The sequence below is a fragment of the Mercenaria mercenaria genome, chromosome 15 (genome assembly GCF_021730395.1).
Source record: "Mercenaria mercenaria strain notata chromosome 15, MADL_Memer_1, whole genome shotgun sequence".
NCBI lineage: Eukaryota > Metazoa > Mollusca > Bivalvia > Venerida > Veneridae > Mercenaria > Mercenaria mercenaria.
In genome coordinates, this window is record NC_069375.1 from 45347371 (window position 1) to 45375093 (window position 27723).

Sequence of the window (27723 nt, forward strand, 5' to 3'; positions counted from 1 at the left end):
AAAGTCAATAAACAGATAAAGGTAGAGGTTGTTACATATGATAACAAAAGTTTGTTTAAAGTTTCGTTGCACTTGCAATTGTTTAAGGCAGGGGCAGAATTGAGTATTTTGCAAGTATATCTATTCATAGAAAATACGGAAACAGAAAATATTAGTTTACTATCTGACAATATATCATATTCCCCATTGATTTAATAACTCATGCGCAAGATTGCTATTTTAGTTTTCTGCGCATGTGATATTATTTTTCATATCTCCCGTAGGGCGATACGGTACTTATGCATTGAGATAAAAACTGCAAAGATCAAAATTGACATGGCTCTTATTGTAGGCATTGGAACTAAAATACAAACTTCAAGCAGGCACTGTTGCTTAGATATATGTGTAGCTAACTGCATAAAAGTACACAGTTTAAAAATATTTAAAATATCATCTTCTGAAAAAGAGTTATCGAGAAAACATGGAGACAACTCCGATCAAACTTTATTGTAGGCTTAGGTGACTATGTACATAGTATCTCATGCAAGCCATGCACTTTTTACCTCTAAGCATAGAAAATCATGCATAATTTCTGCCATGGTCAGCTCTTTGAAAAGAAAAATATGTAAAGATCAAATCATTTTTTGGCGAAATTTGTCAACAAACAAACGATTTTTTAAAATGTTAAAACCCACACAATTTCATGAGGTAAATATGTTGAGAAAGCTATTGCTGGAAAGAGAACAATCTCTACTACCCATTTATATGCGTCAAAGAATGAGAAAAACATTTAGAAATATGAGAAAATCAAAGAAAACAATTTCAGGAATGTTAGATACATGACTTTGTTATCCTGTATAGCAGGTAACAAAGCCTACTTTTCCATTGAATGGATGTAACACAGACATGATTAAGATTGACAAACAGTTTCACTCTATAAAGAGATAGAGAGCTGAGGTAAGACTCTATAATTTCTTGGTATTTGCTTGTAAAACGTTCGTCTAACGAGTGACATAACACAAAATAAAGAGACAAAAAAAAAAAAAAAGATATAAAAGTATTACAGCAATTTCGCCACAATTTCAGGGTATGATCTCCAGTCTTTATCGAACAAAAAAAAGCTTTGTATGTCCTTTTTAATTTGCGTTAATATCTCACTGGTCGAAAAGGTAGAATCAGTCGTGTTTCATCTTTCATGATGGAATCATCCATGTGTAATTTGTGCAAAGAGCGTAAACATGACTCAATTTAGTGCTCTTACTTCCACAATGGAATTCGTTTAATTAAAATCATGGTCAGACAAATCTCTTAAAGGCTCAAAATGCTTTAAAGTTTTATATTAAAAACAGATGAAACAACCTTTTAAATAGATGTTATGCGTACTTACATAGTTAGAAAAGCACTACTCTTAATTTTGCACATGACCTGTTATAGTAAGAGACTTAAAAGGAATAAAAACAATAGATTTAATAAAACATTCTAGTATATTAAGTAGGGATGTCAACGGATATCCGGTTATTCGGTCACGGGTCCTAATATTCGGATCTAATTTAAGTATTCGAATATTCGGTAGTAACATACAGATTACTGAAATATTTATTTTAAAGTTCATAGCATTATTTTTCGTCACGTAATAGCATGTCAAAACGTAATACACAGTCGCCATGGTGATGACACCTAACCAACGGTTGTGCGAAACATACTTGTCATCTTAGCTAATGTCCTGTTTGGTGAAACAATGCAATTATTGTCAATTAATAATTATACATAATTTAAAACACCTGTTTACAAGTCGTCGGCAAATGTTGCAGCTTTAAAGAAAAGAAGTTAGAGAGTGCTAAATTGATAATTAGTACAAGTGTATTATATGCTCTTTTATTGACGCCGGCTGCAACAAAACATTTGTTGATAAATATCAGTATTGCACTTTTAACCATACATATTTGAATTTAACGCTTTATGAAATAGATTAACAACTAGAAACATGTTTCACTGTATATTACTGGTCAATAGAAGGTTACGCCCTTCTACATTTTCAAATTTACTCATAATTTACTCAGTTGTATCGAATTAATTTTCTATTTGTTGAAAACAAAAGCTTGAAAAACTTTTTAATGTCCTCCGTTCAGTTCTTAGAATTTTAGGCGTAACAACTGATACAACGTGTCAACAATATGCCTCCGACTACTTCCAACGTTGGAAGTACTTCACACGTTTGAATGTTCGAAAATCGGCAAAATGCAACCTGTGTGAGACTACCCCTGCTTATTCTGGAGGAACTTCTAAAAATATCCTGGATCCGGACTTAAATGAATAACTACATATAAGGGATTCGAATCTGTCCAATTTGCATAATAAAACTAAACCGAAACCGAAAGTAGAAAAGTCTTGTCAGAGTTACCTTTCATCCATTTCAAAATGGCGATCGCTAATTAATTGCAAGTACCGGTTCTAGTAAACATCATAAGCCCTTATATAAATACGTTTAGATCATCAGAAAAAAGAGGTTATGTGCGGGAACGAATATCCGGATGGTTGACCGAATATTCGGATACCAGTTTTGGTATTCGGTGACATCCCTAATATTAAGCAATATTCCATCCTTTGGCAAATGTTACAGAAAGTAATTGTCATAAATAGGAGTTAACAAGAAATTAATGTATTTCATAACGGAAAATGTGACAGGCACATTTTAAACAAAGGCATTATGATCCTTTAAAGGCCATGTGGAATGTTAGTTGCTGTTATGTCATATGTACAAAAACGTTTGCTAACTGAAATCGCGCTATAACTCCATATTTGTGTATTGAATGCATATATTTAGTCTTATTTAAATCCAAAAATATTAAAACACTTAAAAGCTAGATTGTTTCCGATCTTTAAAACGTATTTATCCTCTACAATTTTTCACCTGTATGACCAAGGTTAAAAAATACGGACCAAGCCTTATTACATCACTAACATAATAATATACTTACTGAACGGCTTGCCGGTCACTGGTTTTGACTACTGACTAACAAGTCTTATAACATAACATCAGAAATAAATTTTATTTCTCCTCTGGTAGAAGTATTGGCCCTCGATCTTCAGCCCTGGGTCAATACAACCACCCTCAAACAAAAAACAAGGTCAATATGATAACTTTGTTATTGCATATACCGGTTATATAGAACAAACAATGGATCGGCGATTTATATCAGGTGTCATGCAATAGAACTATCACGATAGGGCACAAAACTGTGAAATCCAGTGTAAAGTCGTTCGACTTTAAGGCAATTCGACTCAAGGACGAATTACCCTACCCATCGATTTTGCCCTTATTTCGTTTGAAGGTAGGACAAAAGTAAAGTATGTGCTCACTTTTAACAAGGATATATTTTCAGATCAAGATGTCTAGAAAAACAGTCTTTGCCTTTGTTATCCTGGGTCTTATGTTACTAGCCGCAGTTATTGCCATTGTTGTTCTTGCGGGTAAGAAAAATATTTCATATAATTGCGAAAACATAAACTTTATAGATTTAAACATATATGTTTTTTCTGATATTGAATATCGTAATTTAAACAATGTCATACTGACATAAAATTATGAATTATACATTTCTATCACTTATACTAAAGAGATAAAACATAAGAATCAGACGACATACAGACGATATATAGGTAAAAGAAAAGACGTTTCTTTTGTCTTTACAGTACAAGTAAATGAAAGCTCAGCTAAAACAGATGATGCTGGTGAAGGTTTGTTTGAACTAAATTATTTTGATTTATTTTTATATTCTTTAGATTTAAACTAGGTTAATTTTTGGCACCGTAAATACTTTTAATGAATAATAGCAAAATGCTAAGTATAAGAGTGTTGATTCAGAATTACGCGAATATTCCGTTAAAGTATAATCGCTCGGTAGGTTTGTCTGAAATTTTAGTCGCATATACCAGTACTTCCATTATTTGCATCACAATGGAAAATGTTGAGCGCAAAAATGCAGCGAATAGAAGTCAACGGTTGTCAAGGTTACACTTGATTTGCAAAAAATTGAGATGTTTTTCTAAACAGATCAAAATTGCGTGCGAAGATTCATGGTAAAGTAATGAATTTTGCAGGAAATCAGTTAAAAAAGGCTAATTGACCATGGTGTAACACAATAATAGAATTATTAAGGTATTTTAAAAGAGACGACATATAGTCCTGTGGCCGGTAATGTGGTGCAGTTAAGATTTTTTGATTTGCTAAATACTTTTTTACCAAAATGTGAATTCATTATAAAAGCAAACAACACTTGATCGATCATACTGATTTTCAAGCAAATATAAAATTGTACATTACTTGTTTTCACGTCTATTACAACACAACCCTTCTCTCCGCGCTCTCTGTTTACATTGCCGGTAATATGGCGCACAAGGACGTAGCCGTGTGCAACGTATAATATAAGTCATTAGCTACTGGCACGTACAATATGTATATTTTTAAGTGTTTTTAGTAATTCTAGTAGGGATCAGTAGTACAGGAGTGATCTCAAGTGATAAAAATATTAGAGTATTCTAAAATAATGCAACACGGTGTCTAACATTACACAATAAAACAACATGACAATAACATCTTAACATTAGTTCGCATGCTTAGTATTTACAGAGTTAAGAGTATTCATCAGGTTTTAAATTTCTGCAAGAAAACATGGATCTTATAAAGTATTCTACGTTCAAATTATAATAATTCCAATCTACCCAAACCCATTTGCGCCGTATAACACAGTGGTATGCATGTTTTTGTTGTAATGGAAACATATGATCGATGTCGTTCTAAAGTCTAAAATTGTGCTTAGTGTAAAATGAACACTTACTTAAAATGTCTATGGCCGACGATTCATGTACTTTGCTGTTTTGTATCTCCCTAACCGTGTTTTTATTCAGCAAATTTGCCACATTTAGTTATCGTTCCTGTTATGGCAGGTTGACATTTTGTTGTGATGGAACAAAACTAACTTTTTTTGCAAGTAAAGCTAGTGTGAAGTGATGTGAAAACTTACTAGGACTTATTGGAAATGTTATTCTTTAGGATGATATTGACCAGGTGAATTATTTTTATTGGAAATTTGAGCATTTTGCAATTTCAAGACTTTACCTATCGTTTACCTGTGTCACGCTCTGATGAACTTATCACTCAAAATCAGTATATAGTCAGTGCATATCAACCCATCCACCCACGCTGAAAAACTTTCTGGGTATACTGTCCGTAAAAACTAACGTTGCACCATGAATAAACAGACCCCTGTCACGGATAAGAGTGAGAGAAAGAGGAACTTGTCCTCACCCAACGAGCAGAGCGAGCTTAAAAATCTAAAGCCGAATCTTCCATGGGGTGCATTGATGAGCACATAGAAAAAACCGCTGAACATAGTTCTGATCAACCTATTAACAAAATTGTTCTTGACGAGTCTGACTTAGCCCAGATCAGCCGAATGCTGGATGAATCGTTCTCCCACACCTATGATAACCGACTTAGTGTTCTTGTAGCGTCTGTTGTCGAGGAAGTCATGTCACATGTCAGTCCCAAGCTTGAAAAGCTAGAGTCGGAAAACACAGCACTCAGAGCCAGGGTCGCTTCCCTAGAACTTAAAGCCGACATGGCTGAGCAGTACAGCCGCCGTAACTGTTTGAGGGTGTCTGGCCTTCCTGAAGAGCCGGAAGAGAACACTGACCAGAAGATCCTCAAACTGGCCAAGGATCTAGGTGCAAATCTGTCGATCGACGAGATTGATAGGACCCATCGAGTAGGTAGACCAAAAACCTATGCATCGGCAGTTTCTAGGAACATTTCTTCACGCCCCAGAGATATTATTGTCAAATTTGGAACATATCGGGCCCGCCAGAAACTTCTAACTATGAAAACGAAACTTAAGTCATCTGATAATTCAGGTGTCTTTTTCAACGAAGACCTTACTCGTGAGAGGAGTGCCATCTTCTTTGATGCTCGAAAACTCGTCAAAGCAAGACGCGTAAACAGTGCCTGGACGTCTGATGGAACAATAATTATCAAAGACAACAACATGAGAACGCATCGCATTAAATCAAACGACGCCCTAGTCAATTTCAAGAAATCTATAGGTATTCACAACTAATTGTGTGCAGTATACAAAACTGATCCAGTGTATGTTTTGACAAGTCCTCTCGGATCAACGAGTATTTAATGCAGTGACATTCATCCAGTTTACATATATAACAAGAAATTTACTATTTCGACCGTGCTTTATAACAATTGCATGTATTCATCTAAAACACTTATGTAATACAAAACTTACGTTGCCTAATGAAGTTATTATATACTGTAACACATATAAACTTTACTGACATGTTTCGATATAATTGTGTATATCTCGTACAAGCTATTTAGAAATAACCTGACGATGTTTGTTCGTCTGTCTGTCCATTTGACCGCATGTTAGATTGACACAAACATAGATGTGGCAAACATTGATGTGGCAGTCCGTCCGTCAGGTTGTCTGCATATCTTCTGTGAAATCTATTCTTTTATTCATGAGATGAAACGATAGATTTACTATAGATGAAATTATTTAACATTACTTTGTTGATATATAACCTTGATGTATATGTACAGCTTGATGCAGATGTTGTACGAATATGAATTTGAAGCATTAACATGTCTGTTGGCATACGTCCGCTTGACACTTTACGTTCGTATATGTGTACATTTATGCATATGTATATGTATGTGTATGTATATGTATATGTATATGTGCGTATATGTGTGTATATGTATGTATATGTCTATGTGTATATATATGTGGGTGTATGTATGTATATATATATATGTGTGCATGTGGTGTATGTACATGTGTGTATGTATGTGTATATTTATGTATGTATATGTAAATATATAAATGCTACGCACTACTTTGATGACAAGTAACTTCAATGTATATATAGTGCACATGTTGTTTGATAGCGATAGGACGCTGTTACATTAAGATATCTGATGTTGTCTGTGCGTCCGTCCAATTGTCCACCTGTTATATTTGTTTATCACGTAAATACCTCTCTTAGGCTGGTATATGTACATTTTATATGTAGATTTCTTTTTATTTTTTTCTCTTTTTTGGCGAAGCATTGACTGCTACTGATTGTCTATCTGTCTATCAATATGTATGATGTTAAGTCTTTGGCATGTAATTGGTTTGATGGTAACTGTCCGCCAGTCCGCATTCTTTCTGCCACTTTCACTTTCATTGAATGTAATGTTTTATTTACTACTATCCATATGATGTTACATTGATCATGTTTAAATGAACGATAATTATTTGCCAAAATTATTATCCTAAAATCTAATGCAGTATCAATATTGAACATTTTTTTGAACAATCATGCACATCCCTCAGAGCGCTACATATCCATAAAGTTCCATCTCACAGAATTTAAACTTAATGTCGATGTTTATCATTTTGATGTCTACCAGTATATATTTGCTACTCGGCGTTCCCCTTCCTTACAGCTATCTGACACGGACGCACTCAAATCTGTATATGCACGACCTCTATTGTCAAGATTAGATCCTCAGTAAAACGAAGTCGTGCTTTGCATTTCTGGAAATATATCAACTGTCGCTACTATCGTTTCATTATTTTTCTACTTTATGTCAGCCTAGCAGATCCGTCGGGCTTCCAATGCTTCTTTATTACGAGTACACTATCGTTTGATAACACAAGAGCTTATTCAGTTCGAACTAATTCTTACAGGAAAACACAATTAGCTCACTCTATCGACAACTGCATGTTCTTTGTTCATTTTGTCACATTCACTCTGTGCAGTATTTTGCTGTATTTTCTTTACGTTCTCTTACTGATTTCTGGCGACATCCATCCGAATCCAGGTCCTTCTGGCTTAGATACAACTTCCTCCTCAGAGATGTCTACCTCCTTTTCAAATGTAATAAATTCTGGTCTTAGTATCATGCACCTTAATGTTCAAAGTATCATTCCTAAAATAGACCTTCTCCAGACAGAATCTCAGCCTTATGAAATCTTGGTGTTTACTGAGATATGGCTTTCTCATACAACTTCAAACGAAGATATCCTCATTCAGAATTTTGATCCGCCCTTTAGAAATGATCGCGTCGGTAGACTTGGAGGAGGCGTCGCGATTTATGTAAGATCTGGTCTCTGTGCTACTCGACGGCTGGACTTGGAAATTCTTGGTCTAGAAGCTTTATGGATAGAACTTACATTACGTAACAAAAAACTCTTGGTTGGGGGCTTCTATCGACCTCCCGATTCTAACAACGAATATTGGACTCTCCTAGAAGAGAGCATAGATAGAGCCCATTATCATTCTAATAATGTCGCTATCACAGGTGACTTTAATATTAATGTACTAAACGACCAGTCAAACAAAATATCAAGACTTATGAGTTCATATAGTTCTGTGCAACTAATTTCTGAGCCAACCCATTTTACTGAAAACTCCCAATCTCTTATCGATCTTGTATTTGTAAACAATCCGCAGCATGTCATATCAAGTTTCACCGCAGATCCCTTTATACCTGATCTCACAAGATTCCATTGTCCAACCGTTGTAGTTTTTAAATTTCAGAAACCAAAAATCACCGCTTTTAAAAGAAAAATATGGAAATACGACCAGGCCGACTTCGATAGTTATCGAGAAGAACTTGACCAAGTCGACTGGGATACCCTTTTAAATATCGATGACTTAGATTCCGTAGCCGAAGACTTGAGCAATACTATACTCGATGTTGCCTCTAAAACAATCCCTTCTAAAATTGTCACTATTCGTCCTGCAGATATACCATGGTTTCATTCCGGAATTCGAAAACTAATCAGACAGAGAAACAGACTATTCAGAAAGGCAAAGTTAGTTAAAAGCGAAATAGCTTGGAATAAGTTCAAGCAAAAACGAAATGAAACCATTCGAGAACTAAGAAAAGCCAAAAGCGACTTTAAAAATGAAATCATTGAGAAAATTAATCAAGAAAATTTTGATACTAAAACATGGTTCAAACTTTCTAAGAAAATTACCAATAAATCCAAGTCAACTGTTTTACCTGTATTGTCTTACAATGGTAGGATAGCGTCTGAAGACACAGACAAGGTCAATATTCTTAATTCGTATTTCTGCGAACAATCAAACATTAACGACAGCAATCACTCACTACCTGCTAGCCCAGAACAACCATCCCATATTCTTTCATCTATTCATATCTCACAACAAGATGTTACAGATGCAATATCGACTATTAATCCATCTAAATCCTGTGGTCCGGACATGGTCAGTCCAAGGCTTCTAAAAGAAGGCTCCTCCGTCCTAGCTGCACCGCTTGCTATATTTTTAATAAACTAATTACCAAGTCGTACTTTCCCTCAGTCTGGAAGACAGCAAATGTTACTCCAATTTACAAAAAGTCTAATCCATCAGACCCTCAAAACTACCGACCAATATCTCTTCTTAGCTGTGTTGGGAAGCTTATGGAACGATGTATACACAAACATTTTTTCAATTTTCTTACACAAAATAACATACTCAGTAGTTATCAATCAGGATTTATACGTGGTGATTCAACAATTAATCAGCTTGTGTATATCTACAATGACATTTGCAAGGCTATGGATGACGGTAAAGAAGTAAGAGTAGTATTTTGCGACATCTCCAAAGCCTTTGACCGAGTATGGCATAAAGGTCTTCTTTTTAAATTGTCCACAATTGGTGTCTGTGGTAACCTACTTCAGTGGTTCAAATCGTATCTCACTCTTCGAAAGCAAAGAGTGGTATTTGCCAATACCTCGTCTGATTGGTCATCCATCAATGCTGGTGTCCCTCAAGGCTCAATCCTCGGACCTGCTCTATTTCTTGTCTACATAAACGACATTATTCTCAATTTACGTTCAAATGTGAGGTTGTTTGCCGACGACACTAGTATGTACATTATTGTCGATGATCCTGCTACGTCGGCAGCAACCTTAAACCAAGATCTCGAGACAGTTCGGAAATGGTCTAGGACTTGGCTGGTCACTTTTAATCCTTCCAAAACTGAGACTCTCACCTTCTCTAGAAAAACGACAAAACCTGTACATCCTGACCTATATTTTGATAATGTCTTGTTAAATCCTGTAAGTACACACAAATATCTAGGTCTAACATTGTCGGAAGACTGCAAGTGGAATGCACATATCACAAACACAGTCAATAAAGCCTGGCAACGGCTTGCACTTCTACGTTCATTTAAATACCTTTTAACTAGACAGAATCTTGAACGACTATATGTCTCGTTTATTCGTCCTCTACTTGAATACGGCGATGTCGTCTGGGACAACTGTTCCGACTACTTAAAATTAGAATTAGAGTCCGTTCAAATTGAAGCATTAAGAATAATAACGGGAGCAACTAAATATTGTACCTTAGATAAACTTTACCACGAATCCAGTATTGAGCCCTTAGTTAAAAGACGTAGAAAACATAAACTTTCCCTTTTATTTAAAATGAAAAATGAACTAGTGCCGAGCTACTTATGCAATTTGATTCCTCCCAGAGTTGATCATAGGTTTGAACTTAGACACTCTCAAAGGTTACCGTTGATACAATGTAGAACAGAGTTCTATAGAACATCTTTCTTACCCTCTGCTATACGGGAATGGAACAGTTTACCAGCTTCTATTACAGACCAAACGACCATCCATTCTTTCAAAAATGCTTTAAATGATAGAAGCAATCTGAAACCCAACGCTCTGTTTAAAATTGGTCAGCGCAAGCTCCAGATGCTTCATACTCGCCTAAGACTGGGCTGTAGTTCATTAAACTTTGATCTCCATCGGCGTTCACTAATTGACTCTCCCTTGTGTAGTTGCGGCTTAGTCGAAACAGTTAGTCATTTCTATTTATCCTGTTCCAACTACACCCAGCAAAGGCAAAATCTTTTGACTAACCTCCCTTGTCCCGCTACGATTGACAACCTTCTGTTAGGCAACGAGCATCTGTCTTTTGAACAAAATAAGCATGTCATAATCAAAGCTCAGCAATTTATAGCTGCGACAGGTCGTTTTGATCCGAGTCACAACGGTTGATGAGTGGAGGTCCCCGAGTAGCTGAATATATATATATTTTACATTACTTTCTTCTATTTTCGTATTTTTTTCATCCGTCTACATTAGGTTGAAAAATACTCAGTTTTTACCACTTTCTACTTCAATTTTCTTCTAAGTTCATTTTTCTACGACGTTAATCATTTAACAGTACTAATCTTGTTGCAACCTGTCATAACAAAAATTTATTTGTATGTATTAGGAAATGGATTCATATAAGTTACCTTGTAACTTTTTTCCTAATCCTAACTGTATTTGTTACAATGATGTTTATGTTATGTGTACCTGATTGATTGAAATAAATACTGTTTAAACTAAATTTGCCACAAACGCGTGGTTTACATGTATTTTCAATGGCGACGTCATTTGCGCCATATTACCGGCAGCGCCATATTACCGGCTTTTGTGATATTTGCAATCAAAGGTTATTTCTTAGCAATTTCAAAAGACGTGTGTTATACAAGGAACAACGCGTTATTGTACTTCTTTAAAATATGAAATGATATGTCTTATATATATATGTTTTTGACTTCCAGACGACATAGATACGTCCAGCTGTGATGATATTGCTATAATAGGCGCCGGAATTTCCGGAAGTTACGCCGCCTGGCGTCTTCGAGACAAAGGCCTCAAGATATCAGTGTACGAGTATTCGGACCGTATTGGTGGACGGTGTTTTACCGTACAGCTTCCGGACATACCGGATGTCAATATTGAAATGGGAGCAATGCGGTTTGTTCCGAGCTGTAAGTTTTAATTTATTGAGCGAGTTCAGCTGACTGACTGAGGTAACTCTAAATGTAAGCCATCGAATATATTTTGTCACTTGGGCTATGTATTATAAAGACTGCAGGTTTGTCTTGTACGTTTGCAATGACGAGACAAGCAATCTGCTGATAACAGTCATTTAAACTTTATCGTCATAAAATGAAATTGCAATCAGTATTTCATTTTTGTGTTCCTATACTTTCAAAGTTTGTCTGCCTGGCAGTAATGTTAGAAAGCGTCTTAGACTTTACCAAGAGCGCTAACAAAGCCAAGCAGCAGGGTTGGACTCGTGTCGGACATAAAGGTTACATGACGTTACAAGAGTGGAAGCTCTGTAGTTTTTAGCTCGACTATACGAAGTAAATGGACAGCTATCCTACTCGACCCGGTGTGAACGTCCGCGTTGGCGTCCTTCCACGTTCAAACCTTGGTTAAAATTTTGATGCACCTTCTTTTTATCTCTGTAAAAACTAAACCGATTTGCTTCTGACGTTAAATATTTATTCCTCATCATCACCAACATCATATGGCACAAGGTCCATGACTCTCGGGTCACTATTTCATGAACTATCCCCCCATTTTACTTAAAAATTCCAGGTTAAAATTATGATAAAATTACATTCTATCATTGTTATTACCAAATAGATCTGATTCAAACTTAAAATTGTTGTTCTACATCATCACTCACATCATATGAAATAAGGTTCATAACTCGGGTACCAAATTTTAATGAATTGTGCCCCCTTATTCTCAGAATTTAAAGTTAATTATGATGCATTTTCACAATTTCTCTGATATTACAGAAGGGATTGGATTCAAAAACAAACTAGTAGTTAAGAGCCATATCTTGTGCACGAATATTTCATGAATTATGCCTCCTTTTTACTCAGAATTTTAGGTTAAAGTTTTTATGCACTTTAAGTCTATTTCTTATTTCCAAACGGGGTTGATTCAAACTTAAAACAGTGTTCCAGATCATCAATTAGTTATTGCATATTATTAGTCACATGATATGACACATTGTGCATTACTCTTGTGGAACTGTTCCATGAATTATGTCCCTTTTGTTATTTGTTTAATTTTTGGATACACTTTACCTCTATGTCTGTTATTACTAAAATTTGTAATACATTTGATAAAGGCTTAAACTATTGCCCAATATCTTCATCCACATTGGAGTCATTAAACATTCCAGTGAAAGCTCCAGCTTCCTCAGATGTGCCCAGTTTCACTATCCAGCATCGAAATAGTCGAGCATGATGTGCTGTCTCCTGCGACAGCTCTGGTTCTGTAGTCCTAGTTAATAAAGTTAGTTAAAGTAAGTCAGAGTTATAAACATGATTAAGCTACGGGGGTCTTGTTGTGACCTGAAAACAAAACACAGCTTAAATACGGACAAATATCCTGCTGTAGTTGCAATGTTTCAAGAACACAGCCTCCTAACAACAGTGTAAGTATGAATGCGAAAACGTAAACCCTTACTTTGCTAAATTTCTATAATGAACTTGTCCATCTTTCAATTTGGACAGTACCATTTACTGTTAAAAGGTGTGCTTATTAAACAGATACTGATTGTGGCGAACAGTGCAGATCTAATGTGCAGGCTGATCATGATCTACACTGGTCGTAAAGGCAAACTCAGTTGTGTCCAGCATGATAAGGGTTAAACATTTACAAAAATAACTAGATGAAGCTTAATTAGCGCAAGTTTCGAACAAAGTAAGCATGAAATACTACTGTTTCTGGAAACACTAGTGCGCATGACTCGGGCCAGTTATATCATAGGTTGCGTCCAGGCTGGATATAGTTTGAAAATAATTTTCACCTTTGGAACACACGTTTTTAATTCACGCGCAACGCATGGTAAATGTTGATGACATTTCCAGGGCACCAGTTGCTGAACAAAACTATACACGAGTTAGGTTTGGAAACGGAAGATTTGACAAAGGCACCGACCGGCAACGGTGATACTCTCTACTATCTTCGAGGAAAACATTTGTCATACAGTGAACTTCCTTTCAAAGCTCCGTATAACATTCCTGAGAATTACCGAATTGACTATGACACACTTAACTGGTAATTTACAAGTTTGCTCAATTAATTTGCACACAATTAAGACCTAACAATAATTCATTAGTCAAAACTTATTTTGACCAAACAGCGGAAGCATGTCTTGACCTGTTTAAACTTCAAGACCCGCTGCAGAAAAACTGTTTTCTGATGATAATAATTCATGGTATGCATCATAAAATTGAGAAATACAAGTGTCAAGTTACAAACTGACAGTGACATATATTAGGTCAAGACAATGTGTTTATTGTCTAAACAGTTTGTAGAATTAACGAAGCAGTATGCACAGTACTTGATGTATTAAGTTGAATTTGAGTTAGTTTCTACAGTGTAAATAGTAAGTTTACAACAGTGTTTCATACTTCTGTTAGTACTTCTCATAGTCGACTTATGAAAATATAATGAAAGGAATGATCCCATCTTCAAGGTGCTTATTCTTTTGTATAAATGAATAGGTAAATATTCACATAGAATTATAATTTTTGTTTTGTAAATGTAGTGGTAGTTATATAATTTTCTCTTCATGAAAAAAGTGTTCAGACAAAGTCATTTTCTCTTCAGGCAAATATACATGAACTTCACAACAGAAAGTAGCAGAAGTGAAACACTTCCGTCTGAAAATAAGCAATACATTAAATCCTTAGACGGTGTTGATTTATATATGCAAAGGTTTGTTGATAATCTTATTTCTAATATGACTAGCAATGCTTAAATCATTACTACGATGTTATGTTGACGTCACGTCGACGTGATATTTAGCGTCATTTATACATTTAAAAATAGCGCTTTCAAATTTGATCAAATATTTTACTTAATAGCTTGTTTAATTCGAAATGTCACATTGCACAAATGTCTTGATTAATTTACACACATACATAATGAATTGGTCATTTGCTTTGCATAATCATTAGCCATCACTTTCGCCCAGATAAAACTCTTCCGCAAGACGTATTACCATTTCCTGTCCTGACGCACTGGCACCAGATCAGAAAGAAAATGCCTCCGTACGTGTTATACCCTACCCCTAGGTATTCTATAAGAACCATGGTCGTGAACGGGAAATTATACTAACCCGTTTCAATCGTACATTTCTCAACTTAAACGCGCAGTTCGGTGAATGGGTATGTAGCATATTGAACAAGCGATAATTTATCTTCCGTCGTGCACCAGTCACATTGTCTCAATATTCCATATTGCTGAGATTATCAACATATTTTATGCTTTCGTCAACGTTACAGAAAAAACTTGCTTGACCTTCCCTAATGAACATCCGGTCTAGAGGTCACGACAGTGTGCACATGTTTGGCGAAACGTAAACAAACAAAAACAGAATTTAAAAATATCACAATTTTACACTAAAACTCGAAATGATGAATGAAATTCATCTTGTATACGATATTTAATTTGAAATCGTACATTGGTCTGCATCTGTTCTGTTTATTTTATTCATTTTGCACATTAATGCTGCATTTTCACAGTTTAGCGAACACGTGTAGTAAAGTGACGATTGACATACATTTTCACAACAGCCAATCAGAATGTTTTTTTAATCTAGAACGGAACTTCACCAGGGAAGTTCAAGCAAGTTTTTTGTGTTACGTTGAAATTACTATGATCTACGCGTTGTTTTTCTAAGATAAAATGTATTAAAGAAATGTGACCGGTACTCAATGGAAGATAAATTACCACTTGTTTGATATCCATAGTACACATTTACCGCACTGCGTGTTTTAGGTATGAAATGCGCGATTGAAACGGGTTAGTATATTTTCCCGTTCATGACCATGGTTCTAATAGAATACCTAGGGGTAGGGTATAACACGTACGGAGGCATTTTCTTTCTGATCTGGTGCCAGTGTCCTGACGTGTATAAACAAAGGAGCGTGGCGACCTACCATTTTGGCGCCGTGCATGCGCGAAGAAACAGTTCTATCATATTTGATCTAAATTTTACAATAAAAGACGTATTAAAATCGAAATACTTTACAGCAAAACCGTGTTTTACCACTATTTATACCTTCGGGTGGTTATACGTTGTTCGAAATAATGTCACTCAGGCTGCGCCCTCGTGCAATTATTACGCATGACGTATAACCGCCAATCGTGTATAAATAATGGTAAAACACGGTTTTGCTATATATTCTCTATTAAAAATTCATCATATATCTTCCAATCAGCGATTCGTATATGAATTGCGTCCAATATATTTCCGTATTGGGTACATTACATTACCGTTTTGGACCATGCAAACACGTTTATTCGAATCTCTATGTTAACTAAAAGCTAAAAGCTATTGACTATAAAAGCATATACATGAATATCAACATCAATAGGTCCTGTGTGCTTTAAGAAATGGAATTGTTTTCTTTCTTTTACTGAGAAAAATAAACATAGAAAAAAAGAAGATTATTTAACATGATTCTATACAGTACGGGATAAATTTTGATCCGTACCCACCTAAAAGAAACAAGTTGGACTCAATTATTATCTCTGCCAGTATGATTTTTCGATCTGGCACTCGACCAAATATATCGGAACAGTATCCTAACAATAACTCACTCAATGTCCCCAAACGATCAGGAAATATAATTAACAACGGTGAGTCTAAATAAATATGAAGCCTCAATTTTGTATGTGAATGTGACGAGCTTTTCTTAAATACATAACATTTTCTTTCACTATTTCATGGTGGAGATAATTCAGAAAAAGAATGAGAAAGGCCAAAAGTAATGCGCATTCTCTTTTTCAGTTGGGACTTCTTCAGTGGTAAGTTTCTTGACAAAGAAACAACCGCTTACATTGAAGATGCTGCCGGCTACGACGACGGCTTCGCAGGTACAAGTGCAGCAAAATATGTTCCAAAAGCTAAACAGTCGGAATGGAGTACTGCCCGCTTTAAAACGGTTACGAAAGGATTTCAAGCCCTTCCAACAACGATGCTAGAACAATTTCTCAATGAAAGCGCTAAGTGAGTGCAAACTTGCAATGATGCATGTAGATAATATAGAAAAAAAAATCAAAAGGCGATCCCTATTGGCAAGTTATGATTATTTACAGCAACTATTTTATCAGATATAAAGCAAGGCAGTCTGAAAGACAGCTATATTCCCCGCCACTGTTATGGATAGTGAAAGGGTTGATGGTATTTAATGGAAGCATTGACGTTGTTAAGTATATTGTATAGTCCATGTATGACGACATCAATGAATTTGAAAAACCTTCAAGGGGTTTAGGAGATACAGAGTGGACACAAAATGGAAAGCTCAAACCTTTGACCTTGAGTTGTGACCTTGACCTTTAGCCAACATGGCTGACTCATAAGTTCTACACACCGTCTTGATGAGGTGATCATTTGACCCAAGTTTCATGAGATTCCTTTAAGGGGTTAAGGAGATACAGAGCTCAAACCTTTGTCCTTGAGCCGACAACGCTAACTTATAAGTTCTGCACATTGTCTAGATGAGGTGATCATTTGACCCAAGTTTCATAAAAATCCTTCAAGGGGTTTAGGAGATACAGAGCGGACATAAAATGGAAGTCTAAAACCTTTGACTATGTGTTGTGACCATGACCTTGAGCTGACATGGCTGACTCATAAGTTCTGCACATTGTCTTGATGAGGTGATCATTTGACCCAAGTTTCATGAAAATCCTTCAAGGGGTTCAGGAGATACAGAGCGGACACAAAATGTGAGGCTCAAATTTTTGACCTTGAGTTGTGACCGTGACCTTGAGCCGACATGGCTGACTCATGCGTTCTGCACATCGTCTTGATGAGGTGATTATTTGACTAAAGTTTATTGAAAATCCTTCAAGGGTTTAGAAGATACAGAGCGGACACAATCATGCTGCAAATATGGCCAAATAAGTAGCTTAAAACTGGTAGTAGGTGGTCTATGAATGTGCACATCAATTTCTGCATACCAAAATGTTCGTCAGAACATGTAGATTTCAGAACTGCCTGATGCCAGTTTCTAGTCACTGGGCAAAGTCCTCAAATTCAAGATGGCCGCCAACATGGCCGCTGATACATGAAAATGATACCCAATGCATAAAATTGCAAAATAAAAGCATTTAACTGTTGTAAATTAATTTGAAGTTATTATAAAAATGTTAAAGTTATAAATCTGCAAAATTATTTGCATTTATCGATATGAAATACAACTTTTTGACACATTTATACCAATTTTATATGGACTTAAATGTGATGAATACTATTTTCTTGAACATACGGTCAATATACTTTGTTTGTTTTCCTCTTTTTACTGTTGTTCCTTACACAATGCAATCCCATGTTGAACAAGTGATAATAAATTGTAATAACATTATTATTTTGTTAAAGGATACATTCAAATTATTGATAGTATATATATATATATATATATATAAGTGGGTGGGGTAATTAAATATAGAATATATCTAATAACAGGTAAAATACAAAAATAAATTAATAATCATCTTCAGTTATGTACACATCCTACCATAGTTTCATTATCAAAACAATATATAAAGTACGAATATATATTTTGACGAAGCGTACCAAGTTTATTAATAAATGGCCGCCAAGATGGCTGCCGCAATGTTTTTGCTATGACTTACATTTTATACCGGCAGCAACACCTTCGGAGAATGTGCTATAGCTTGTTGATTTCTTTGCGTTATAACAGTCGTACATATGTTGATTATTTAATTGCATTATGATTTATAGAGTAAACTGTAATTTTTTTTTGTTGACATTTATAAAATAAATGAAACAGAACATAGGTATATACATCCATACCAGATATAGGTTATAAATGTAAATATTCATATACAAATACCTATTAAGTGAATCTTTCCCCTACACCAAATACACTCTGAATAAACACTGTTTAGTTAAATTACCTAGATCAAGAGAAACTTTCCCTTACACCAAAGTTACAGGAAATAACGAAATTGTCCGCTCTTCTATTGGAAATACAGGGCCCGTGTATTTTTTGCTGTTAGGGTCAAAACACCCGTTCTGAAAATCTGAAAACCCCATGGGACAAAATACCAAACAAATGTAGGCTACCCAATCAGAAAATCCCCATAGGACAAAATACTGAGCATTCGACTCCAGCATTAACAAACTAGACACCAGCATTAACAAACTATCGGGAATTTATTATTTCCAGTTGGTGACCTGGTGAATACTCAAAATGGTCTGGGCATTCCCTGCCAACCATATGGTAAATGCAGGGAGAAATAGATCCTTGAGAACATACACTATACAAAAATATCTTACATCATATAAAATTTACAAGGGTAATCTCCCCTTTGTTATACATTCTAAACTGACCAATCATAAAATAGGCAATTCATGTACATTATATACAATTACAAGTGTAACCTCCCCTGTCTTATATATTCTGAATTGATCGGTCGTAAAATTTCACCTACATCATGTAAAATTTACAAGGGTACTCCACCTGTGTACATCAAAATATAAATATAAAAACTAACACTCCTACCTTATTTGAAATATTGCTTACTCTTGAAAAGTGACCCTCCGGTCAGACGGGGAATCACTCTGCTCCTTCAGTTCAGGGCAATCTCTTCTCAGGTGATCTCCCTGACAATTAATGCATCTCCCTGGAAATCTAGGCAAAATACGATTCTTCTGCCAATGACTTCCCCCACAATTCCGACTAGGACTACCTGATCTACCCGGACATTTTCTCGAGACTTATTTCTTCCGGGACTATACGGAGATGGAGACAATGATAGATCAACTTTGGCGGTAAGCTCAGACATAACTACGCCCCGACTTCATCTCAGTGTTGTTATATTTTCTGGTCCTTCGGGATCATTGATTTCAACTCATTTAGATTGAATACTGCTTAAGCCGGTGCTAGTGGGCGTGGGCAGTGTTGCATTTTCCATTCTTGCTCATGAACAGACTCAATCAAACCGAGTCTGCAATTTTCACTGTTTGTCTTCTTCTCGGTGCTTCCGGGGGATCTACTTTCCAGATTTTATTTACTTCACAACAGCGGGTGTTAAGTGCTGTGTGGCGGCCGTAAAAAGTCGCCCCGACTTCATCTCAGTGTTGTTAAATTTTCTGGTCCTTCGGGATCATTGATTTCAACTCATTTAGATTTGAAGATAGAATACTGCTTAAGCCGGTGCTAAGGGGCGTGGGCAGTGTTGCATTTTCCATTACTGCTCATGAACAGACTCAATCAAACCGAGTCTGCAATTTTCACTGTTTGTCTTCCTCTCGGTGCTTCCGGTGGATCTACTTTCCAGATTTTATTTCAACAAATCTGTCCGCTGCTTAGTAACGTTTTCTTAGAATTTAAGTTGGCTTTTGCTAGCTGTCTCCTGGACTTTAATCATACTGTTTAGTAAGTCTGAGAGGGCATGTTGCGTTGGGGTTGGAGCGACTTTAGAACTAATAGTCGGACTTGAACTATCTGAGTCTGTAGTGGAGGTAAGCCTCTCTGAACGTCTTGGAAATGACTCCATAGTAGTTCTAATATTTAGACATTCCTTATGCGGAGACAGATTGCCCTGTAAGGCATTATGGCACTGTTGAAATTCCTTAGCACGTTCTAAGCATGAGCGTACCAAATTTAGTTTGAGATGGATCACATGTTCAGCTGCACTTACGTCCCGCATTCCTTAACAAAAACGGGTGACAGCCTGTGATTCTATCAATGCCTGGTCAACGGATGGAAATGCCTCAGTGGCCAATTCTAACACCCTATCTGACCAATCGTCAAGGCTCTCATCCGGTCATCCGGGCGTTGTGTAGCAGGCTGAAGTTGGACTAGTGGGGGCGGGGGTGGGGGTAGGGGGGGGGGGAGGTTAAATCCCCAAAATTCCGTTCCAATTGTATAATTAGTTCTGCACAGGACATGTTAGGTCTACGTCTGATTGAGTTTGAGAAGAACTCCCCTGCCTTCCCAGGAAGGTTCAATTCTATATGAAATTTGCTCCATTCTTCCCCTACCTATTATAACCTGCATATGTTTCAAACTTATGACGGAAGGTTCGCCAACTTGAGGTGCCATCATATGGTGGCAGTTTTTGCAGCTTAAAGTCATTTTGGATTTTTCTTTTGGCCTTGCAGAAGGTTGTGCGAGGGCAACCCCATTTTGGTTCAGAAACTGCACACCCGAGCTATTATAGTCTTGCAAACCAGAATTACTGAGGAGCACATAAGGCGCCTGCTGTTGAGTCCCTAATAGCCCCTGGGGGCCCCAGGTTTCAAGTTCAAGATGGAACTATTGGTTGGTAAATTGACTGGAGCCACAGCACTCACTTGATGTTCATAAACGGTTGTATCTCTTGAATCCGAATATAACAGACCAGAACCCCCCCAAGGGTACATGATCTGAGCCGCAATCGACTCATTTACCCTAGGTAAGATCTGTGCCCTCGTGGCAGGCACTTGGAACGGTGCCCTAGCATGAATATTTGCATAAGCTGGGGTTGCGGATCATGGGAGTAGCCACGGCATCAGGTGGCATTGAAGCAGCCATAGTGTATGGTTTCGAGGCCACTTAAGATACATTAGCGGGCATTTGCGCAAAGGACGCATTCATATAGTAAGATGGCAGTGCAGCAACTGTAGTATTTGGGATTGAAGCCAGACCTGACCCAGCTATACTAGTTGGAATGGATTGAACCAACACGATAACCATTCTGGGTGCCAGGGGTTGACACAAATGACCACCCCTAGGTTGCGCTACGCGAGAGGGAGCTTGTATATTTGTACTAAGTGTGCCACTCATACAGTAGGGTGTTTGTGCAACAACATGGTCACTAGCTCCATGTAGAAAGGATCGAACCACTGTTTGTTCGACCGGTGAGATGTGGTACAGGAGCCATAGCCGGTACATTTGTACTAATTCTAGGGGCCTGAACCCCTGTGTCAACCATAGGGTAGGGTGGTCGAACCAGAGCGTTTTGATCAGGTGGACGGATATTATTCCAAATGCCACTTGTGGGTTTTGGTGCAGAAACTGTTGTGGGTACATTTGTGTCAATATGGTAGGGTGGTCTAACAATAGCATTCTGGCTCCAGTCAGGTGGACGGGATTGATGCCAAATGCCACCTGTAGGATGTAGTGCGGGCACAGTTGTACCAAAGTGGACTGTTTTATATCGGGCGGACACAGCCTATTCCATATTTCAGCCTAAGATTGTTGTACCGTACCCAAAACTAGTACAGCTGTACAATGATGAGGGTCAAGTACCCCACTCCCACTCATAGGATATAGCGGCATATACTTGGATGCTGGTACAATTGTATCCTGTTGCGGGCACGTTCCCCAAAACCACCCAAAAGATAATTTGTCACAAAACCTGATGATGGCGTATTCGTACCAGGCGGAGGTACTTGCCCCCCCCCCCCCCACCCATAATGGAGGCGGGGGCTTGGCCTCTCTGAGTATTCGCGTGATGCGATACCAAAGATGAACTCATTTCATTTGTATTCGGGTGAGGGGTATGATCCCTTGCGCCACCCGTAGGGTTCGAAAATGTATGCATTGCTGGATCAGACATACGGGAAGCGGGGACTTGGCCCCTCTGAATATTCGCGTGATGCGATCCCAAAGATGAACTCATTTCTATAGATATAAGTAAGCATTTTATTTCCACAGAAACAACTTACGTCTTACAAGTAAACTTTAAATCGCAAATACATTTTATTTATGAGTTGTGCGTATTTGACGTATACAAAGATACCTCATTTAAAAGTGCCTAGGTAGCTTCCTGTATATGTTCTCAAAGACCTTCTTCAATTTAAGGATTTTCTACATTTTGTTCTTGTATAATTACCTCATACTACAAAGTATGAGAAAACATAAGCTTTCTTAAATAACAAATAAATAAAATTAAGATGTTGCTATTTCAAAACCATGACTTACATGTAGATTACTTAAATCATATTGTGTCAGTTTGTATCAATCAATATGTGTGCAATGTATGTTTTTTGTTGTTGTTATTTTTAGAATTTAATAACATTCTAAAGGTTATTTATTCAAATCTTAAAATGATGTCATTGCAGAGCAGTATTCCATATTTTACTGATATTATCATATCTCACAAGCTTACAAGCTTACAAGCTTACAACTGAATATAAAATGTCGAAGACATTATTACGTATGTTGTTTATTAATCATTTACATTCTCTTTTTACAAGAAAATGACTAGCAAGCAGTTAATAAGTTTAAATCAGTATTTTATGTCATTGCTTAAGAATTATTCTATTAAATGCTGTTTTAATCTTCGAATTTACATTTATGTAACTTAGTTTTATTAATAAAACAACAATTTGCACATTAAAAAAACCTGCACCTTTACTTAATATGAATTTTAAAGTATTACACATATTTTATGTAAGTGTACATAGATTTACCCCACCCACTAAGCTGTTTACTTAGCCCTTGACTGTTGGATTAACAGATAATAATTTAATTAAAAGTTGTCATGTCAAATACTTATGATATAGTTTATGAAATTCTGAACATAATAAAGCATAAAACTTGTAAAATACAATCAAGCAATTAAAACTGGTAGAATTATTAAAATAATATTTGTAAAACAACGATTTTTTTCTGATAATTTTGCATGCAAAATCCATAATATTTTATCAGAATATATTTCAATTTACTTAAAGATGAAATATACTATGTTTTAATCTATTCTGCAACAGAAACTAGTATAAGACTAGGACGATGCCTTTAAATTTGAAATATATTGTCCAGTCAATATGTATAGTATGATTTTTAATTTTCGGCGGCCATATTGGCGGCCATCTTGAATTTGAGCACTTTGCCCACCACTTGCATTCTGGTATCAACTGGTTTTGGAAACTTAAGACTCTTACAAACATTTTGATGTATAGTTTGCGATGTGCACATTCGTAGACCACCTACCCCCTATGGAAGTGAACTCGTTTGCGACAGTACAAAGTGTTACGGATGGACGGACGGACCGACGGAGACCATTCCTATAACCCCCACCACTCGTGGCGGGGAATTAACAAGTCATGGCTTTCATAGCTGGTTTCGGCTGTTTTAACAGTTGTAATTAAAATCAGCATAAAACTTTCTACCGTGTGTCATTAAATGATTTGACAGATTTTATTATTTATTGGTTATGGATAAAGATATCCAGTTGTCATCTTTCATTAAAATATTTTATCTTTAGATATTTACTTCAACTGTAGGAAATTCTCATTCAAATGTATTTAACTTTATTCAATATTTACATTAAGTTTTTATAATAAACATCAACAGTCATTAGATGTCATGAAGTAACAGCCAATTGATAAAAAAGTTCCAGTTGGTTAGTACACATTTATACTGTGTTTAGCTTTACTTGTATACAGAATAAACTATATGAAACCATATGCATATTACTTTTAATACACATAAAGTTGTTAATTTTTACTTTTTACATTAAATGTATGAAGTAAAATTGTTCATGTTTTGAAAGACGAATTTTGGGTCTATTAAACCTTTAATTATACTTTACTTATTTATAACTATCTCAATTATATTTCAGAGATCGATTTTACCCAAATCACCACTTGCGCTCCATCAAGAGAAACCAGAATGGAATGTATCTAATTACATTTCAACCGACAGAAACTATATCTGGTATTACCTCAGATGTGCAGGTTAGTATCAAGCCAAATCTTAAACATATAGTTTGTTAAGGTACTTCCGCCATCTTGAATTTGGAGTGACCTTCATTTGAAGTGTGAAAATATTGTGAACAAAAGCTTTCAAATGCAGCTGTTCCAGAGTACAAAAACAGCTCAGTTTGCAAGACCTGAACTCAAAGTAGCTGTATAAAAAGTAAAACTAAAATTCGGAAATAAACAAAGAAGATATTTTACCTGTATTTTTCCAAATTTTTGGTTAGATTTATGAATCCTTTCAAAATACTTTATTAAAAATTCATGAATGACAAAAGTTAGTTCAAAGTTTCAATTAGTGCATAGGAGAATTGTCTTACTGAATAGAACTAAACTTAGTACAAAATCTGTTTTCAAATCTGACCACCTCATGTATTAAAACGAAAATAAATCTGTACATATTGCTATTTTCAGCATACATAAAAGTAGTGCAATGTGCGGACAATGATTTTTCTATGTATGGTGTACCAAACTGCCTAAAATTGTAAGAGTAGTCTCAGACTTAATGTGAACAAGATTTGGCAACGATCCAAAATTCTTTTCAAGGATTGTGCAAGTGTAAGAAAGGTTTAATTTATTATTGTGGAATTTATGTACTTACGCGCTGCTTATCTCACGGAAAATTTGGTGGAAATGGAATTTTCGGCACTTCCTGCAGTAACTACAGAAATTACTTAACGTAACTTTCTCACACATGTATATTTATAAATTATAAAAACAGTCGAAATATTTGCTTTATCACGAAATATGCAAATATTTTTAGACAATCTTGAAACATTTGGCCACAGTATTTCCGCATACTGGTCGGGAACAAGTTCGATGTGTATAGTGATTTCATGCGTCGTAAACTAACCAATTTTGATCTTTCGACTTTTTATACAATTTGAGAATTTATACAGCATGTAATAAATCGCAGAAAAAATGTACAGCCAAATATGTTAGGAGGTACAATTTTAGGCAGTTTGGTACACCATACATAGAAAAATCATTGTCCGCACATTGTAATTTATATACAATTGTAGATAACTACGAAACATTTTACAAAATGCAATCAATTGAACTTTACATTAGTGATTACTGCGGTGTTGACAGCGGAAGCAGCGGTCCAGTACTAAGACTGTCTACGAAACCAAGGATAACGAGTTCTTTATCTGAAAATTACGAATATTGGGATCAGTGTTCAGTATACACCTGAAAATAATAGACTTGCTATTTGCCGAGTGCAAACTTGTTTTCTATCGTCGTTAATATAAAGTAGACTAGTAAATATTCTTACATATGCATAATCTCATAAACACTTCTTTAATGTATGTTCTCTGAAATTAACAAATAACTGGCTCAACTGAGACACCATACTTTAAAGTAAATTCAGTTTATTCACCACGAGGTTCAAAATGCACGGGAGTCTCGGGCTAGTACATGCCTTTAATTTCACATGGTTGAAGTGTAAACAGATTGTTAAATTTGCTTCGTTTTATTTCTCACGGAAAAGATCGGACTGTTTTTTATATTGGAATAATTTATAGAACATATATGCATTTAAAGTTGAAAGTTGATTGTTTTCTACAGGACGTAAAACTGAAACAAGTAAGCACTTTTACTTTTTCAGCAATGTTCCTCAGGTGAACTTTGACATTGTTTACGAAGAGAAATCAGTTTTGTGTCATCTTGAAATGCGTTGTTCGGCTGAAACGTATAGTTCCCGGAAAAGTTCTAAAATGGTTTATTTTGGTGATTTTTGTTTTATTTATAAATTCAACACAATGTGCAATATTTCTAGTTTTTGAAAATGATTGAAATTCAACTTTATTTTAGAAAAAGTTCCGATCTTTCATTTATATTTTGCCAGCGTATGCTTACAAATTTTAAGTGAAACGGCTTTCTTGTCCAAGAGAGGTGTGTAAAGCGAAAAACTATCATTACACATTGCGTTTATTCTTTAAATGTGAAGGATCGGTAACAGATTAAGGAGATCGGACAGTGAAAAACTATACTAAATGGATAAGTAGTATTAGAAATACCGCAGCGAGCTCAATTCTGACCCCCCTGACCCCTTGACCCTATTCTATAAGTGGACTTTAATCTTACCCTAAACTTAAAATACTAACTTGGTACCCTTGATACCCTGAAAATCTTTTAAATCTTTAGTTAAACCGAATGAAAACCTTTGGTTTAACCAAAAAAAAGATTTAGTCTTTGGTCCGGACTGACCCCCCTGACCTTTTGACCACTTCTAAAAAACTGACCAATGCCGGACAATTTAAAAAATAAGAAAAAAAACAGGTTTTCAGGTTGCTTTAACTTGACAAAACCTTACCAATTAACAAAAATGAGAACAAAATCTAAAAATATTAAAAATAATTAACTATAAAATGTACCTCTGTAATATTACTTCCGAATTTCTTATTTATATACTAACTATTATACCGCAGTTAAACAGACGATTTATTGTCGCATTCCTTTTATCAGCTGTTATTTGCAATAATCAATAAAGCGGCACCGGTGCATTAAACCAATATTTGTTTAAAGTTGTTGATATTGATAAACTTGAAAATGACACCGGTGTTGATAAATAGTTTTTGTTGAAACAGTTTATTGAGAATTACGCTGTAATCCGTCTGCACTTAATGACCTTAGTATAGAACGTTTCGCAGACGACATATGTGTCAGTTTTTGTTGAAACAGTTTATTGAGAATTACGCTGTAATTCATAAAATTTTTTGAAACCATTAAACGTATAGATTATAGCTTTGTAATTTGGTGACACACGGTGTGTTTACAATCAATATTATAAGTTAAACAGACGATTTATTGCATTCCTTTTAAGATAAACGTATATCGAGGAGTTGTTTATACAACATATTTGATCTTATTTTCAATTAGTAAGTATATTATTAGGGTACACATAGTAATTAAAACTTTAATTAAGCTTTTAATTAAAGATTTTACGGAGATATACATTCTACATATTCAAGGGTCATAACTCTGGAGATACTTACTGAAACTGACAGGCATTAATCAAACCAGGCCTAGATTTTACAGGGATAGTAACACATTCTACATACTAAAGTATAGTTGTGATCAAGGAATAAATACTCTAGTTATTGTGTGGCCACTGTCAATTTT

General features: G+C 35.8%; 1 protein-coding gene across 1 annotated transcript; it reads left to right on the forward strand.

Annotated features, from left to right (window-relative positions):
* The first annotated feature begins 2673 nt into the window (after positions 1–2673).
* LOC128548772 (achacin-like) lies at positions 2674–24615 on the forward strand. The gene is made up of 7 exons (XM_053524222.1): positions 2674–3450; positions 3673–3717; positions 11618–11827; positions 13736–13925; positions 14481–14588; positions 16669–16887; positions 24462–24615. The coding sequence occupies exons 1-7, from the start codon at positions 3330–3332 to the stop codon at positions 24613–24615; spliced, it is 1047 nt and encodes a 348-aa protein (XP_053380197.1). The 5' UTR covers positions 2674–3329.
* The last annotated feature ends 3108 nt before the right edge of the window (positions 24616–27723 follow it).

Excerpts from the sequence above, each read along its gene's own strand:
- LOC128548772 (XM_053524222.1), top strand. The coding sequence starts at position 3,330 with ATGTGCTCACTTTTAACAAGGATATATTTTCAGATCAAGATGTCTAGA. Across the intron at positions 14,589-16,668 it reads GTTGATTTATATATGCAAAG|TTGGGACTTCTTCAGTGGTA; the intron begins GTTTGTTGATAA and ends TCTCTTTTTCAG. Across the intron at positions 16,888-24,461 it reads TTTCTCAATGAAAGCGCTAA|AGATCGATTTTACCCAAATC; the intron begins GTGAGTGCAAAC and ends ATTATATTTCAG.